Here is a 19,122-nt window from a genome sequence, read left to right on the forward strand (position 1 = left end):
GAGAACAGTGGCAATTTCACAGTTACTCTTTCACCTTTCAAAATGTATTCCAATATGAATCTTGTTTCTCGATTGGTCATGAGCAGTCTTTTTCCTCGCCTCTTTTGCTCTTTTGCAGTCGAGCTGATTCAGATCCAAGAACCGAGAATGATGCTTGTTGGCTTCGTCTGCTCTGTTTGTTTTTGGCAGCTGTAACGTTAGGTTGCAAGTGGCATTCACTTTTTCTCCAGCTCCGGAGCCGCATGGTCATTTGATTAGGTGGGATTGTTGCGAACAGCCAAAGTTGGCACAGTGCTCAACCGCCTTCTTTTCGTTCAAAGTGAAAACATTTCTGCTTTAACTTCGAAATTTGACTATTGGAGAAACGTTACAATGCTGAGCAGGAGGAGTCAACCCAGGGTGTCAAAAACACTTCGAAATTTGATGTTTGGAGCAACTTTGAATATTTTTGAAATGTGGATAAATGTCTAATCCTGCAGTGAGACTGTGAAAGCCTGTTGATACCAGAGCCCACATGTGGACTAGCATAGGGTTGCAGTGCAAACTCTTCATTGTCACACTCCTTCAGCAAGTAAGGAATCATACAGAAAAGGACTTGCACTGTTGAATTGTCCATTGTCCACCATTGCCCTCAAGCTCAACAGCTTCGTTAAGCGTTTAAGAAGAGCTACCGACTGTGGTTGATGATATGCTTTACAAAGTAAGTACATGAAAGTCTGCGCAATATTGTGACAGCTCACTGAGACATGCCGATTTTGGTTTGTTATCATTCGTTCACCTAGAATTTGTTATTCTGGTGTTAAATCGACAGAAGGAGGGCTGATCAGATAAATACATACTATGTACACATTGCACAAAACATTACCCCCCCCCCCCCCCATGGACTCTACAAGGTGTCGAAAGACTTCCACAGGGATATACTGGTTCATGTTGACTCCAATTCTTCTCACAGTTGTGTTAAGTTCGTTAGATGTCCTTTGGTAGGTGGACCATTGTTGATACACATAGGAAACTGTAGAGCGTGAAAAAACCCTGGCACATACCTTACTACCATACCCCGTTTCAAAGGCACTTAAATATTTTGTCTTGCCCATTTAAACATTGTCTCAAGGCTTAAAACTCCTTCTTTAACCTCTCTCCTCCCCTTCAGCTACACTGATTGAAGTGGATTTACATAACAAGTGGCATCAATAAGGGATCATGGCTTTCACCTGGATTCACCTGGCAGTCTATGTTATGGTGGAAAGAGCAGGTGTGCTTTAAGGAACATTTTTTTTAAATGGTCAAGTTCATATTCTTAATCTTCATCAACACCCCACAATCAACATATGTGAATTTGCGCATTTTGATGTTTTGTTGTAAAAAAGACAGAGAAAGAGCTCTCAGTTTTTCCAATGACATCTTCAACCAATTCGTCGGCAATTTGTAGGCATTTCCTACTCACAATTGATCAAAATCGCACAATGTATACCAATGTTGTCATTGGAAACACTTATCTTCCTCTATCTTTTTATACTACAAAACATAGAAATGCACCATTTTAACATATGTTGATGTTGGGGGTGGTGCTGGAGATGAGGAATATGTTGAAACATTTTGAAGTTTCCCTTTAATATTTTGTACACTCAGTGGGCTACGAATACATCCCTGGTAGGGGATGACAGGCTGAGGTTGTTCATGGGTGGATGTATTGGATGTAACAGGACTTGGGTTGTTGTTTGCAAAAGAGAAAGGTCATTGCTGTTGTTCCTAAAAATAACCACACGGTGGCAGCATAACATCAGCTAATGCTTGAAGAACACAGTTCTCTCAATAAATTCAAGTTCACGCAAATATTTTACAAGCAACTCCTACTACAACATACTGAGATATTGTACTTTCTGACAAATGGATTTTAAAAAAGGTAATGCATGTCAGGTAGAACACATTAACATCTTACAACATTATCTGCGCAGCGTTCAATCTGAATACTCGTTATTGCCGTTATTAATCTCTTAACAGACTATTTCAAGATGAACAAAGGTTATTTAAGGAGTTGAAAAGTGATGCTCCAGGTGAGTGAAAACATTTGTCGTTTGTGTGAGAGAGAGTGGGTTGTTTGTCTGTTGCCAGTAGCCAACCACCTCTTGTTTCAGGAACACGAGCACTGGGGGAATTCATGTGCTTCATGCCAGTGGAAACCTGAACGGGAGCCCACCACCACCGAACCTGAACTTCACTTGCAAGTTGCTCACAAATAGTTACCATTTCACTGAACAACATTCTCTTCTCTACTCTCCAATCCTCTCCTACTCTCCAGTTCCCTGTCTCTCATCCTCTCCCACGTTGACATCCATCCTCCTTCTCTCCTTTCCTCTCTTCTCCAATCCTCTCCTCTCCCCTGCCCTCTCCTCCATCTCTCTGGTGTTGCTTCTTTCCCTAAGCCAGTAAATCACTGAGCTTCAGTGAGGCTGTGAGAGAGAGAGGAGATTACAATGGAGGGATGAGGGAAGGGAGGAGAGGAGGAGGAGCTCTTCCTGTTGTAGTGACCACGTGCGCCTCCTTCCTCACTGCAGCACTCTCAGACCGACAGCAGCATCATCACAACAGCAGCAGCTATTGGCTCCTTCCACATAGTGAGTGAGAGTGCAGCTTCACTCCCTCTTCCTCTCCTCTCTCTCTCTCTCTCTCTTTTTCTCTCTCTCGTTGTGTCTCTCAGATTAAAAGGAGTTCCTGTGCGATAAGAGCACGTTGGTGGAACACCCACACGCCTCCACTGCATGGCTCTCACAAAGGTAAGCAGCAGACTGAGGAGAGAGATGCTGGCTGGGTCAGGAGGATGCTGCTTTGGGGAGGTGGTGGTGATAAAGTTCAAAATGGGTGGTTAGGGATGTGATGCTCTTCCGTCACTGCTTCAGCCAAGATGCTGTTTTGGTAGGAGTTAGGGAGGGAACCGCTCCTAGATTGTGAAGCCAGATGCTGCTTTGGAAGTTGCTGGGTGGGGAAACATGGTTGGCTGTGTCCGTCTCTGTGGTTCAGCTTTGACAGGTGGAAACCAGATAAAGTTGCAGGGCTGTCATTGATGCCAGGCTGACCTGCTGCCATTGTGGTTACAAGAGGCGGGGGGCTTTTAGGTGAAGTATCCCTTTTTGTACGTTTCAGAAAGGTGTATTCATTTTGGAGTATGCAATGAATTTGCGAATTGCTTTTTTTCGTATCATGATTGTCATATTAGCCCAGCCTTTTGCAGTCGATTTGGCATGATTTAGTTCAGCAGTAGAGTTGCCGAGCTGAGGGAAGCGCATGTGTTTTGTTTGTGTTCAAATCATGAACAGTACACTGCCAGTTTGAGCTTGCAGCCAGCAGCAGGCTCAATCCCCTTAATGAAATAACAGCAGGACAGATGCTTTCCACTGGGAAATTAGCATTATTCCCATCTGCTGTGTTCTATGACAAATACATATGACAATCATATTCCATTACACACATGCATACCATAGGCAGCACTAGAGCTGTTGAGCCCATATGTAGAAAATAATCCACTACTGCTAGAGTTACACTAAGCCCCTACGAGCAGCAGCATCCCACACAAAAAAAGGAGTAGAATAGGGAGGGGTGCATGCATACATAATGAGAGACAGAAATAGACACAGAGAGAGGAAAGAGGGGAGGGGGGGGAGGAAATTAGAGATGGGGAAGCAGTGTGGCGTGGTGTGGAGTAGGAGGCTGAGAACAGGTGTTAGACGTACAGCCGTCTGTAATGCTAACCAGTGCCCTGGCCTCACCCACATCACTCAGACACACAGAGAGATCTGTCTCCGTGAAATGGGAGGCCTGGCCTCTGGAGAGAGAGAGAGAGAGAGAGAGAGAGAGAGAGAGAGAGAGAGAGAGAGAGAGAGAGAGAGAGAGAGAGAGAGAGAGAGAGAGAGAGAGAGAGAGAGAGAGAGGGAGAGAGAGAGATGCTGACTGGGTTGCTGTGATAAACACAGTGGAGAACAGACCATCCTCACTCAGCACACTGTGACCTTGCTGTAGCGTTCTAGCAGACCTTGGGGCTGGATGTATGTCAGGGATACGGTATCACAGGAAAGGGACACAGGCTGATAATGATACAAAGAGAGCTCCCAGTCAAAATCTCAACAATCTAAAAAAGACCATGACAAAAATAATGAGTAAAGCACTCATGTTGAATCAAATCACAGCCATGTTAACCTAATGATACATTATTAACCCGAATCTCTTGAGGAAATTGGAATACTGTATATGAGCTAACCATATGCCTAAAATGCTGATAGTGTAATACAAATGCAGTAGAAAGACCCAACTCAGATTGTATCCTTACCTTTGCCCAGTCATATCCATTAGGCTGTGGAGTTTAGGTGGATGATTGTGTCTGAGCCTCTTAAGGCCTTTGCAGATTGTTTGATTTTATGCCACAATTTTGACTTCCCAAATAAATGGCCATGTCATGGGCAAATTCTTAGGTTGTGAACGATTGTTGGACGTCTTGGCTCGTTCAGTGTGACAGGGTTTAGATCTGCCGATTAAGTACCACTAGGTGTGGTCGTAGGCTCCGACAAAGTTCCTTTTTTTTTCCTTTATCGTGAAGTGTGGCTGGTGTTGCAAACCAATCCCGGCGACTGATCAATAGGAACATGGCCAGCACTGAGTATGCACACAATAATATGGTTATGGTGAATAGTCCGATGAACATAATAGTTTGATTTGAACAATCTCCCTAATAATCTTGTTTACACAACTTCACAATCGCCAGACAAAACAAACGTTCTACAACAGTGACCATGTTATTTTGGGAAGTTTAGACATAAAAAGTTTGTATGTGAAAACTATTTCTAAGGTGGATACTTTCACTCGCGCATAAGCATTGAGAGAGGCTTGCGCTGCTGGTGCTGGCACGTGCACAGATCAAACGCACCGCTGCAGTTGACGTAGCCTGTATTGGATAACGTGGCCTCGCAAGCCAATCGCATAATGTGTTGACAGAACTGAGGCAAATCGTATAATCAGGCGAGGTTGATATTACAGTTTTTAATTTGGTAACATCGCACAGTGCGACGTGATAATCGCAAAGGACTGAATCCGACGTAGAGTCTACAAAGGCCTTTAGCAGTGAGAAGGAGGGTGAAGTATTGTATAGGGCAGCTGGTGGAGGAAGAGGAGGAAACGCGGCTGGAAAAGAAGCCTATTGTCCCCCTGAAAATATCCAGAACAATGGCATGACATCAACCAGGAAAGTTACGTAACCTATCTCAATGTAAAAAAACTCAGCCATGACATTCAGGAGCTAAACAGTAGAGTTAACCTCAAGTCGTTGCTGCACTGACTGACTGACTAAATGGTCTGTTATATTTGAACTGCAGGTCTGATTTCAATCTGAAATGCCATAGATTACAAATTGCTAAAACAGATCCCTCTGGAATCATGTGTAATTTAGCCTACTAAAAATGGAAACATTTTCAAGTGTGTGTGTGTGTGTGTGTGTGTGTGCGTGTGACCATTTCAAACCACGAATGCATAGACGAAGACATGATACATTCCCATTCCCTGCCATCGAGTACAGCTATTAATTAGTTCTAATGATGCTTAATGATTACTGTCACCTCCTCCCAAACACATACAATCATGATAATACGTTTATGATGAGGCCCATACACAAGCATGACTCACCTACAGTACTGTAGGTCTTGTATTATATGTGAAACGAAAAGATTTCTGGAGCTAGACAAGTGATACGGGGATTTGAGTCTGAGGAGGTCAGATGGTCCCTATAAGGATAGTTTCTTACCCCTCTATCTGCGCTGGAGAATACCCTGGTTTGTACGCAATGGAAAACGTTTTAAGATGTGTGTTTCTTATTGGACAGGTCCAGGTAGTCCCTTCCTGTTTCAGGCCATTTCCTTCCATTTGGTGCCTAATAAATAAAACCCTGGTCTGCGGTTCAGATCTGCTCAAACTATCTCAGAGCTGTCAAAACAAATCCAGTCAAACCAATGACCAAAAAAAAACAGCCAGACCTTTACAATTGGGTGAAGGTCTGGATCACTGGGAACATGTGCCATCTCACTTTACCTCAGATGCATGCCGATTGAAATGTCAAAGGGTTCCACAGGTAGAGGAAGAGCAGGAAGTCATCCATTAATAAAGGAACCAAGAGGGAGATAAGGTCGGATGGAAATGGAGCGTGGGCAGTGAGAGGTCTGTCGTTGTTCTGGGGTTATGGAAGGAAAGAGACTTTCTTCCTCCTACATGACTCAAAGGAAATACCTGTTTTTGATGATCAAGGGCTCATAAGGTTGATGAGTCCATGCGTCAACTACCACAATAGACCTGTTTGTACTGTATTGACATACCGTACTAATCTGGTTAAAGGTGTAATGGCAACACTGATTTCCCTCTTTGTTCAATGCTAAGAAGTTGGTTTCTCCCATGGGAAAACAGGGTTCAGATCCCGCATGTGACAATGACGTCCAACGCGGAGTGGTCTCTCATGGGGGAGGAGGTCAAAGGGGGTGAATATAAATCAAATAAACTGTTTTTGGTCACATACACGTGTTTAGCAGATGTTATTGCGGGTGTAGAGAAAGGCTTGTGTTTCTAGCTCCAACAGTGCAGTGATATTTAACAAATAATATCTAACAATTTCACAACAATACGCACAATACACACAAATCTAAGTAAAGGAATTGAATGAAAGAATATGTAAATATATGAACAAGCAATGACAGAGTGCCATAGACTAAGATACATTAGAATAGAATAGAATATAATACAGTATATACATTTGAGATGAACCTAAGAAGAAACCTAGAGAGGAACCAGGCTCTGAGGGGTGGCCAGTCCTCTTCTGGCTGTGATGGGTGGAGATTATAACAGAACATGGCCAAGATGTTCAAACATTCATACATGACCAGCAGGGTCAGATAATAATAATCATAGTGGTTGTAGAGTGTGCAACAGGACAGCACCTCAGGAATAAATGTCAGTTGGATTTTCATAGCCGATCACTCAGAGTTAGAGACAGCAGGTGCGGTTAGAGAGAGAGTTCAAAACACCAGGTCCGGGACAAGGTAGCATGTCCAGTGAACAGGTCAGGTTTCCATAGCCGCAGGCAGAACAGTTGAAACTGGAGCAGCAGCATGACCAGGTGGACTGGGGACAGCAAGGAGTCATCAGGCCAGGTAGTCCTGAGGCATGGTCCTAGGGCTCAGGTCCTCAGAGAGAGAGAGAGAGAGAGAGAGAGAGAGAGAGAGAGAGAGAGAGAGAGAGAGAGAGAGAGAGAGAGAGAGAGAGAGAGAGAGAGAGAGAGAGAGAGAGAGAGAGAGAGAAACTTAAATTCACACTGGACACCGGATGAGACAGGAGAAATACTCCAGATAACAGACTGACTCTAGCCCACTGACAAACTATTGCAGCATAAATACTGGAGGCTGAGACAGAAACGGTCAGCAGACACTATTGCCCTGTCCGACGATACCCCAGGACAGGGCCAAACAGGCAGAATATAACCCCACGCACTTTGCCAAAGCACAGCCTCCACACGACTAGAGGGATTTCTTCAACCACCAAACTACTACCCTGAGACAAGGCTGAGTATAGCCCCGGACAAGGCCGAGTATAGGAAGCAGTCTTTAATGTGCTAGTGATGGCTATTTAACAGCCTGATGGCCTTGAGATAGAATCTGTTTTTCATTCTCTCAGTCCCAGCTTTAATGCACCTGTACTGACTTCACCTTCTGGATGATAGCGGGGTGAACAAGCAGTGGCTCGGGTGGTTGTTGTCCTGGCTTTCCTGTGGCATCTGGTGCTGTAGATGTCCTGGGGGGCAGTTTACCCCCGGTGATGCGTTGGGCAGACTGCCCAGCGGCTGTGGGTGGTGCAGTTGCCATACCAGGCGGTGATACAGCCTGACAGGATGCTCTCAATTGTACATCTGTAAAAGTTTGTGAGGGTTTTAGGTGCCAAGCCAAGTTTCTTCAGCCTCCTGAGATTGAAGAGGCGCTGTTGCGCCTTCTTCACCACGGTGTCACTGTGGGTGGACTATTTCAGTTTGTCAGTCATTTGTACTCCGAGGAACTTGAAGCTTTCCACCTTCTCCACTGTGGTCTCGTCGATGTGGATAGGGGGTGCTCCCTCTGCTGTTTCCTGAAATCCACGATCAGTTCCTTTGTTTTGTTGATGTTAAGTGAGAGGTTATTTTCCTGGCACCACGCTCCCAGAGCCCTCACCTCCTCCCTGTATGCTGTCTCGTCATTGTTGGTAATCAAGCCTACTGCTGTTGTGTCGTCTGCAAACTTAATGATTGAGTTAGAGGTGTGCAAGGTTATGCAGTCATATGTGAACAGTGAGTACAGGAGGGGGCTGAGCACGCACCCTTGTGGGGCCCCAGTGTTGAGGATTAGTGAAGTGGAGGTGTTGTTTCCTACCTTCACCACCCGCCGGGGGGCGGCCCGTCAGGAAGTCCAGGATCGACCCAGTTGCACAGGACGGGGTTCAGACCCAGGGCCTCAAGCTTAATGATGAGCTTAGAGGGTACTATGGTGTTGAATGTTGAGCTATAGTCAATGAACCGCATTCTTACATACTGTAGGTATTCCCCTTGTCCAGATGGGATAGGGCAGTGTGCAGTGTGATGGCGTTTGCATCGTCTGTGGATCAGTTGGGGCGGAAAGCAAATTGAAGTGGGTCTAGAGTGTCAAGTAAGGTAGAGGTGATATGATCCTTGACTAGTCTCTTAAAGTACTTCATGATGACAAAAGTGAGTGCTACGGTGCGATAGTCATTTATTTCAGTACCTTTGCTTTCATGGGTACAGGAGCAATGGTGGCCATCTTGAAACATGTGGGGACAGCAGACTGGAATCGGGAGAGATTGAATATGTCCGTAAACACTCTAGCCAGCTGGTGGATTCCAATTGGTTAGCACAGGTAGTTCCTGTTTGAGTTTCTGCCTATAGGAAAGAAGGGGCAAGATCGATTTGCTTTGAGGACACTGGAGGGCATTGTAGGCTTCCCGGAAGTTGGAGTAGCAGTGGTCAAGCGTTTTAGCAGCACAAGTACTACAGTACTACAGTCAATGTGTTGATAGAACTTCGGTAGTATTTTTCTCAAATTTGCTTTGTTAAAATCCCCAGCTACAACAAATGCGGGCTCGGGATATATGTTTTCCAGTTCGCATAAAGTCCAGTGAAGTTTTCTTGAGAGGGAATATACACAGCTGTGACTATAACCGAAGGGAATGCTCTCGGGAGGTAACATGGCCGGCATTTGATTGTGAGGTATTCTAGGTTGTGTGACCAAAAGGAATTGAGTTCCTGTATGTTATCACAATTACATCATGAGTAGTTATTCATGAAACATACACCCCCACCCCTCTTTTTCCCAGAGAGATATTTATTACTGTCTGTGCAATTACCCAACTGGCTGTACAGACTCAGACAGTATATCCAGAGAGATCTATGTTTCTGTGAAACGGAGTATGTTAAAATCCCTGATGTTTCTCTGGAAAGAAATCCTCACAATATTTGATAATAAAGTAAACTTTATTATCCAGAGACGGAACATTAGCGAGTAATATACTTGGAAGCTGTGGGTTTTGTGCGTGCCTCCTGAATCGGAATAGAAGTCCACTCCGAGTACCTCTTCTTCACCACCGATTTATTGTATCCGCCTCTAGAATCAGTTCAATTGCCCTGGTGGGTACGGATAAAGGATTCTGGAATGTCGCATTCCTGGTCGTAATGCTGGTAATGCTGGTAAGTAACTTCCGCTCTGATATCCAAAAGTTATTTCCGGCTGTATGTAATAACACAAAAGAATGTTTGGCCTAATAATGTAAGAAATAACGCAAAAAAACAAAATACTGCAAAGTTGCCTAGGGGCTAGAAGCACAGCTGCCCTCTCTATCGGCGCCATGAGACAACACTACATATACAGTATATATATCCCTTACTAGCTCAAGATAGCAATCTGCCTTTGTCACAGGCAAGATCTGAACCCTGGTCTCCCACGTGAGTCAGGCTTATGGTCTCACTGGGAACGTGTGGCACGACTGCAACTTCAAAATTAGTGTTACCCTCAGCTTAAGTGTGAATTTCCTCTTCTCCTAATGGTAAAACGTTGGCTTCTCCTGTGGACCAGGGTTCAGATCTTCGCCTGCCTGTGACAAAAGCCGATTGCTATCTTAATCTAGTAAGGGGTATATGTAGTGCTGTCTATTAGTCTAATATTCTATATTATAGTTTAAATACAATATCCAAAACATGCTGTGGCTTAAGTAGTTGATAGACTTGGTATGCAACAGGCACTGAGTGTGCTGAAATATACAACATACTGTTTTATCCGTCCTTGATTACCACAGAGCTAATGCTGGCATATCTGTTTTAGCTGATGTTCAAACACACGGGTGTTTCATCGCATAGACCAACTATATTTTTTTCCCTCCACTGAAAAGCAGTGTTAGCCAAAAGATATATCTACAAACATTATTAATCTGCCTGGCATTCAGATAGCATCCTGCTTAGGTCTCCCCGACCAATTTATTTCTCAACTTACTGTTGAGAGTTAGTACAGTAGAATACACAAAGTACAATAAAAAAAAAATGTGGTTATTCATCATCAGTTTTTCTCTTGTTATGTCAGTCATTGACAGTCACTCAATTAGCCTTTGTCAGCTAAAAAAAAAATATTGGTAAATTAGTCTAGCCAGCTATCTAAACCTTGTAGTAATCATGGCCAAATTATCGACTAGGCACGGTGGGAACATGCACAGGGGGCTGACCTCCAGGGGCCTCCATTCGTTGTGTTAGTCACTCTCACTCAAATATCCTATTAACATGGCATAAGTCATGTCAAAATGTGTATAATTACAGCAAATTAGCTTTAAAACTGCAAATGTCTCTCTCCACACCATAGCAAAATCTGTAGGATTGCAGGAAATCAACTTTCAATCTTTTTTTCTCTCTCTCCGCCGTCAAGGGGGGGGGGCAAATCTCTCAACCAAATCTCGCTTAGGGCCCCAAAAGGCTAGGGCCAGCCTTGCATCCTGTCACTGTGTCCAGTGTGCCTACATGTGGTGCACCAATCAGTCAGATTGTCTCCATCACATAGTAATCAGTCATGGCTCTACAAAGACAATGCATCTCTTTCTCTGCTCCCTCGCCACGAACTTACAACCATTTGTTTCCAACACCTTTTTTACAGCCTAAGTCTGTGAGTGAAACATGATGTGTTCCTGTGCATAAATAAGAATGGACAATCTCATAATGATCAGATAATCTCTTGGCTATAAATATATAAGCTCCTTATCGGTGCTGCCTCTGCACTGTACAGTAGCAGAACCTCCAAACGAGCTTCAATGGCATACAACACTCCTTCCGTGGCCTCCAACTGCTCTTAAACGCTAGTAAAACCAAATGCATGCTTTTCAACCGTTCGCTGCCTGCACCCGCACGCCTGACTAGCATCACCACCCTGGATGGTTCCGAACTTGAATATGTGGACATCTATAAGTACCTAGGTGTCTGGCTAGACTGTAAACTCTCCTTCCAGACTCATATCAAACATCTCCAATCGAAAATCAAATCTAGAGTCGGCTTTCTATTCCGCAACAAAGCCTCCTTCACTCACGCCGCCAAACTTACCCTAGTAAAACTGACTATCCTACCGATCCTCGACTTCGGTGATGTCATCTACAAAATTGCTTCCAACACTCTACTCAGCAAACTGTGCCATCCGTTTTGTCACTAAAGCACCTTATACCACCCACCACTGCGACCTGTATGCTCTAGTCGGCTGGCCCTCGTTACATATTCGTCGCCAGACCCACTGGCTCCAGGTCATCTACAAGTCCATGCTAGGTAAAGCTCCGCCTTATCTCAGTTCACTGGTCACGATGGCAACACCCACAGGTAACACGCGCTCCAGCAGGTGTATCTCACTGATCATCCCTAAAGCCAACACCTCATTTGGCCGCCTTTCGTTCCAGTTCTCTGCTGCCTGTGACTGGAACGAATTGCAAAAATCGCTGATGTTGGAGACTTTTATCTCCCTCACCAACTTCAAACATCTGCTATCTGAGCAGCTAACCGATCGCTGCCGCTGTACATAGTCTATCGGTAAATAGCCCACCCATTTATACCTACCTCATCCCCATACTGTTTTTATTTATTTTATTTTATGCTCTTTTGCACATCAATATCTCTACCTGTACATGACCATCTGATCATTTATCACTCCAGTGTTAATCTGCAAAATTGTAATTATTCGCCTACCTCCTCATGCCTTTTGCACACAATGTATATAGACTCTCATTTTTTCTACTGTATTATTGACTTGTTAATTGTTTACTCCATGTGTAACTCTGTGTTGTCTGTTCACACTGCTATGCTTTATCTTGGCCAGGTCGCAGTTGCAAATGAGAACTTGTTCTCAACTAGCCTACCTGGTTAAATAAAGGTGAAATAATTTTTTATTTTTTATTTTTTTTACTGCTGCTGACGTGAATTCACTTTCTGTGCCTTTCAGCACTTCGGCTGGAGAGCAGTGTCACAGGAGACAGTATTGCCCTGCAAGTTGGATTTTTGACAGCTTCACTCGGCAGAAACGTCATGGTGCTTCAGCATTACAGTTTGACACCATTAACCATACAACTTCTGTATATGTACGCCTAGTTTAAAAAATATAACATTGTTGTATGAACGCCCAACGTGAAGCTGTCTTGACCCCAGTGACGATTTTAGCATGTAGGGCAAACAAAAAAAATGTGGGATGGATGCCAGCAAAGACCCAACACAACACAACACAACACTAAACAATACATTAATTACACAAACTGTTAGGGCCTACATAAAGCTGTCCCAACAGCTCAGTCCCAACAGCAGTCCCATCACCTTACCACTGCTACACCTGGTTATCAGCGGAGCCTTGTCTGGCAGCGAAACAGTTCCTTCAGCCTCATTTTCTGCCTTGTAAAAAAGCATAGCTGATATGGCTGGCTTGCTTGCTTGAACAAATGTGGTTTCTACTGAAAATTGAAATGTACAAACTATGACATAAGGGGACGACAAGAGGATAAGAGGCTATCCGTAATTTCATTTAAGACATAATGAGCAAAATAGGACGGACATAGTCAATATAACTATTTGTTCAGCATGTACAGTGACATAATTCAGAACATGGGCCATTCTTACACTGTTCTCCCTGTACACCAAGTCAGAACCGTAGGATGAATAAAGGGGGCATATAAGCAGACAATGAAAGTTCTTACAATATTAGATTAAAAACAGGTTATAGGCTACATGTGCACCACCAAATCAGAAGAGTAGGTGAAATTAAGGATTGAGAATAGACCAAATTATTAGGGTGAGGCACATGGGCTACTAACAGCTTATTACACAGCATACCCTGAGTATTACTTTATTAGCTACAGTATACATATATCCCTAGTATGTTACATAATTTATGCAGCAGCATACAATACATTTTTGGACTCACCTTGTTGTGCTGTGCTCATTTGAACAGGAAGATAGCGCGACTGTCCTTCATGGGCAAATTTTGTCATCAAACTTTGTCATCAAAGCCATGGATTTATGGCTCTTTCAAGACAACTGGGAACAACTGGTTGAATCATAATGACCTCAGTGATCTTCAGGTCGTAGCTCTAGATAGAGGCCCGAGTTCCCGATTTACAATTCCGAGTTGGATGAAAGTTCAAAACCTGTTTTCTCAGTCGTAAATAGTTTTTTCACGAGTTCCCAGTTGTATTGAACTCACAGGTAGCCACGGATTCCTTCCAGACCATTAATTGTTGATTTTGCGATTTCCAACTTGTTTTGTAATGATTATGTCCGATGAGCACCGATACGTTTTATCAATCATATCTCTTCATTATTTCTCTTCAGATGACAAGGATTAAAAAGGATTTGCCAGTAGATTGTCAACTTGATTCATGATGATGACTGCTAGCTAAGAATGTGAAAGTATGATGTTGACATGATCAGTCCAATCAAAGCTACTATAGATATAATGTGATATGATGTCATGTCTAATGTAACTCTATCCTTTTCATACGTGAGTTCCAAATATCTCTAACGTTCGCCCCAGCGTGATTCTTTTTATGCACATGATGTCAGAATGCTCTCACCATTCCAAAATGTGATTGTTGCGCAACAGGACATTTAATCCGCGCTGCCCTCAAACCAAGGCACGCAGCCTGTTTTTATTTATAGGCTGTTTTCAACTTGTCAATTTCAAATGATTTTCTAACAAGTTTTTATTTTCTAAGAACAGTTTGAATTGAGGTGTGTTACGCCTCCTCATTAATTCACTTTTGTGGACAATTTATAGTTTTGGAATCTCTGACCCAGACAAAATTCCACAAGCACTTCCAAATTGTTTGTGCAGTTCAAGTCTGCAGACATTTGCGCATCTCCCATCAGAACAGCATCTGCACACACGTGTTCACATTTTCCATCTGGTGCCCGCATCGCAGTTATTGTTGTTTTCATTACTAACAATAACTTTGGAAATGTGTGCGTTTCTATCAAAGTAAGTGTCTTATTACGTTATGTCGTTTCTACTGTAACTCAATATATTTGTGTATATTCCTTATATAACCACGGACACTCGAAGTAATGTTACTCATTTCATAACCTTTATGGTGTTATAGTCAGTCGTGCTTATGTAGCTAGCTACATTCTTCTATTAGCTCTGTAAAATAATGCTAATTGCGTCAGAGAAGTATTAGCTTGTGTTGTCTTTTGAAGCTACCCTGGCCTTATGACTCCCAAGTGGCGCTGTGGTCTAAGGCTCTGCATCTCAGTGCTAGAGGTGTCACTACAGACACCCTGGTTTGAATACAGGCTGTATCACAACCAGCCGTGATTGGGAGTCCCATAGGACGGTGCACAATTGGCCTAGTGTTGTCCGAGTTTGGCCAGTGTAGGCTGTCATTGTAAATAAGAATTTGTTCTTAAATGACTTGCCTAGTTATATAAAGGTTAAATAAATGAAAAATATTTGACCATGGATTGTTTTCATTTGGACTATTTGTTCTGCCCTGCCCCCTTGTGGAGCTCAACAGTTACTGTGTCTTACTGGTATAATGCAAATGTGTGATTTTGTCAATGCAAGTATATTATTTTTATAGTCGTGTTTATTATGTTTCTTCTTTGTAAAAATTGTTTTATTGCTATATCCTGATATTGTATTCTAATTACTAAAAATTCCTCTTTATTCTGTACTTTCAGAAACCACACACACACACAAACAGTATTTGCCAATATCATAACTGGAACTAGAGCTGGACATCTTTGGAGCTGAAGACTGAGGATTCTGTATGCTAGCGTATACTCTTTAACAGTTTTACTGGATGAAAACACAGCGAGAAAACACATTTCGACCAAACGTCAGGCTGGGAAGAACATTTCTTATTTTGTATAGCGGGTCATTTAGGTTGGCAGTGCTATTGTTGACTAAATGCAGGCATTGCAGCAGAAAAAAACGGAAGTGGTTTTGGGAGAAGAGGGTGGCAAAGAAGGGAGTCGCAAACATAGGATCTGTGCTCCAGTATTCTCTTCGGGAGTTCTTCTTTACTATTCCTATGAGAAGGACTGTCACCAGGAAGGTATACATTTCACTAATTGTGGTTGTAACCCATTTAGCGAGTTTCCCCCTCACTCCTGGCTCTCTCTTCTCCTGTAGCTCCATGGCATATTGATTGGTCTCCTCTACTATGTCTCCCACCAGCTCCTCTGTCAGAAACAACTTTAAGCACTCTGCCTCAGATGGAAATGGAAAGGGGCGTTGCACTCCAAACTGGGACTCATCAAAGAAAACAGCAGGGCCAGAAGGGGTTAAATGGCTGGTGGCCTTCCAGCTACTACAGAACTCCTATATTTCAGGCACTGTCGGCCTGTCTCCATCACCACCAGCATCTTCAAACGGACCTGGGACTTCGTCAGTGGACAAGGGGTCCTCAGATTCAGGGCTCTCAATGGCTACAAGGTTGGGGGGCAGCTCCTCACTGTCACTGTCAGAATCTGATTCCTGACTTTCATCCTCAGACGCATTGTCAGTCTTTCAAAAAATCTACAGAATTTCCGCATTTGTGAGTTGTCTCCTTTTGAAAGACATTGCTAATGCTACAGCTTAGCACACTAGCTACATACTTAAACAACAACACTGAATGGCTCAGAGTGGGAGTGAGAGGTTACATGATTGACTGCCAGCACGCACCACTTCTATCAATAAATCACTATCAGAAAATGTTTTGTGTGGTAATTATTTATATATTTACTGTTTCATTCACATGTTTTCAAGTACTGGTGACAAATCATGCATTCCAATTCTTGCATAGATTGCAATGGACACACTATGTCTGTAAAATACTTTTTTGAAGGTTGAACTGATTATCATGAGCTAAGCTAATTCCAGCTATGTGTGGAGCCATGTTTGTTGACATACAATGCATTCTGGGTTTCACGTAATCGTCTGTCAGACCAACATTAGGTGAGTAAGGGTTCACTCATTTTTCGAGAACTTCCGGAAGTGAATAGTGGGATGTGAAAGACCAAACTCATCTTATCTACCATCTTTCATATCCCACCATTCACTTCCGGAAGTTCTCAAAAAATTTGTGAACCCTTACTCACCTAATTTTGTTATAACATCTTTGGTCCGACAGACAATTACGTGAAACCCAGAATGCATTGTATGTCAACAAACATGGCTCCATCGGTAGATTTTCGATTTCTAGAATGTGTTAGAGAGTTATAAAAACATTACCCCTTGTGTAAAGTCAATCTATCCTCCGTTAGCACTAGGACAAATGTAGCCTACATTTTTCCGGTTTGGATGATTGTGTTATGCTGTAGCTACTTCTAAGAATGTCTGAACATTGCATCCAAGATAAATTGCTCACATTCTGTACATAACATTTTAAGGATTGTGTTTGTGCAAAATGTTTCTGAAAAAACGGTGTGTCCAGCTCAAATGCTGATTGTTGCGTCTTTCCAAACTGGGTGTTAAAAAAAAAAGCGTTCTAATCACACCGGTTTGATCGTATGCTACAGGGACCACTGTAGAATGATCACACCAGTGTGTTGGTATGTGTGAAAAGGCTATGGCAGCACCCAAGGGGCTCGAATTTTCTAAGTATACCCTTAGACTTGGCCTGTGACGTAGCATCCCCAAGAGTGACAGAACACTGAGCCAATAACGGTGCAACACTCCGTATTTTCTCCTGGCTTGCCCCAACACCACAGAAAACACAGAGCTAGGCTGAAACACCTGCATTTTGGAGCTCCTTTACTCAAGAAAACAAAAAAGAGACCATATTTGTATGCGGCTTTATTAACTCAATGATATATATATTTTACATTGTTTGCGAACTGATATGTGACGTCTTAAATGTTGATATGTGACAGGTCTTACTGCAAAAATAACATGCAAAACAGGCAAGTCCAACATTTTTATTTATATTTTGCAAAAAATCTGGGGCTCAAAATCCCTGAATGACGGGTCGCCACTGCTTGATTCCAATTTCTAATTAGGTGAGGTAGGCTACTCTAATGTTCTACTTACTACCACAGAGACCTACTTAGTTTACTACACTAAAGGCAGATTTCATTCAGCCAAACATTACGTGAAATGAACTACAGTTTGAATGTGATTTCCTCTTAGGAAATCCTCAGTGAAGTATCAATGGCCATTAGAAATGTCTGTGTAAACATCTACCCCATGGAGAACAAGATTTCACTTAGAACAATACTATGTGAAGCTTTGACTCTGTCTATTTACTCTCTACCAACATGAGCTGAAACTTAAAGTAAGCTGTAGGGCGAACACAACAGACTTAAGGCTCTATTCTAGGCTGGTGCTAAGGAGACGCAAGTATCAAACCCACGTTAGTTAGCAATTTCGTCATGTACAGTGAGGGAACAAAGTATTTGATCCCCTGCTGATTTTGTACGTTTGCCCAATGGCAAATAAATGATCAGTCTATAATTTTAATGGTAGGTTTATTTGAACAGTGAGAGACATAATAACAACAAAATAATCCAGAAAAATGCATGTCAAAAATGTTCTAAATTGATTTGCATTTTAATGAGGGAAATAAGTATTTGACCCCCACTCAATCAGAAAGATTTCTGGCTCCCAGGTGTCTTTTATACGGGTAACGAGCTGAGATTAGGAGAACACTCTTAAAGGGAGTGCTCCTAATCTCAGCTTGTTACCTGTATAAAAGACACCTGTCCACAGAAGCAATCAATCAGATTTCAAACTCTCCACCATGGCCAAGACCAAAGAGCTCTCCAAGGATGTCAGCGACAAGATTGTAGACCTACACAAGGCTGGAATGGGCTACAAGACCATCGCCAGGCAGCTTGATGAGAAGGTGACAACAGTGTGTGTGATTATTCGCATATGGAAGAAACACAAAAGAACTATCAATCTCCCTCGGCCTGGGGCTGCATGTAAGATCTCACCTCGTGGAGTTGCAATGATCATGAGAACGGTGAGGGATCAGCCCAGAACTACACGGGAGGATCTTGTCAATGATCTCAAGGCAGCTGGGACCAAAGTCACCAAGAAATCAATTGGTAACACACTACGACATGAAGTGTTTTGGCCTTCTGAAGTTTGCCAATGAACATCTGAATGATTCAGAGGACAACTGGGTGAAAGTGTTGTGGTCAGATGAGACCAAAATGGAGCTCTTTGCTGCCTATGACCCCAAGAAGACCATCCCCGCCGTCAAACATGGAGGTGGAAACATTATGCTTTGGGGGTGTTTTTCTGCTAAGGGGACAAGACAACTTCACTGCATCAAAGGGACGATGGACGGGGCCATGTACCGTCAAATCTTGGGTGAGAACCTCCTTCTCTCAGCCAGGGCATTGAAAATGGGTCGTGGTGTGTATTCCAGCATGACAATTACCCAAAACACACGGCCAAGGCAACAAAGGAATGCCTCAAGAAAAAGCACATTAAGGTCCTGGAGTGGCCTAGCCAGTCTCCAGACCTTAATCCCATAGAAATCCTGTGGAGGGAGCTGAAGGTTCGAGTTGCCAAACATCAGCCTCAAAACCTTAATGACTTGGAGAAGATCTACAAAGAGGAGTGG

General features: G+C 43.0%; 1 protein-coding gene across 2 annotated transcripts in view; it reads left to right on the forward strand.

The window, feature by feature from the left end:
- The first annotated feature begins 2,573 nt into the window (after positions 1-2,573).
- The window catches only part of coro2bb (coronin, actin binding protein, 2Bb), a 49,384-nt gene continuing 32,835 nt past the window's right edge, over positions 2,574-19,122 (forward strand). For both annotated transcript variants that reach the window (XM_046356578.1, XM_046356589.1), the window contains exon 1: positions 2,574-2,774. In XM_046356578.1, coding sequence (XP_046212534.1) covers positions 2,760-2,774 — 15 coding nt within the window. In that variant the 5' untranslated portion in view covers positions 2,574-2,759. The remainder of the gene's footprint in view (positions 2,775-19,122) is intronic.

The sequence above is a fragment of the Oncorhynchus gorbuscha genome, linkage group LG01 (assembly GCF_021184085.1).
Source record: "Oncorhynchus gorbuscha isolate QuinsamMale2020 ecotype Even-year linkage group LG01, OgorEven_v1.0, whole genome shotgun sequence".
NCBI lineage: Eukaryota > Metazoa > Chordata > Actinopteri > Salmoniformes > Salmonidae > Oncorhynchus > Oncorhynchus gorbuscha.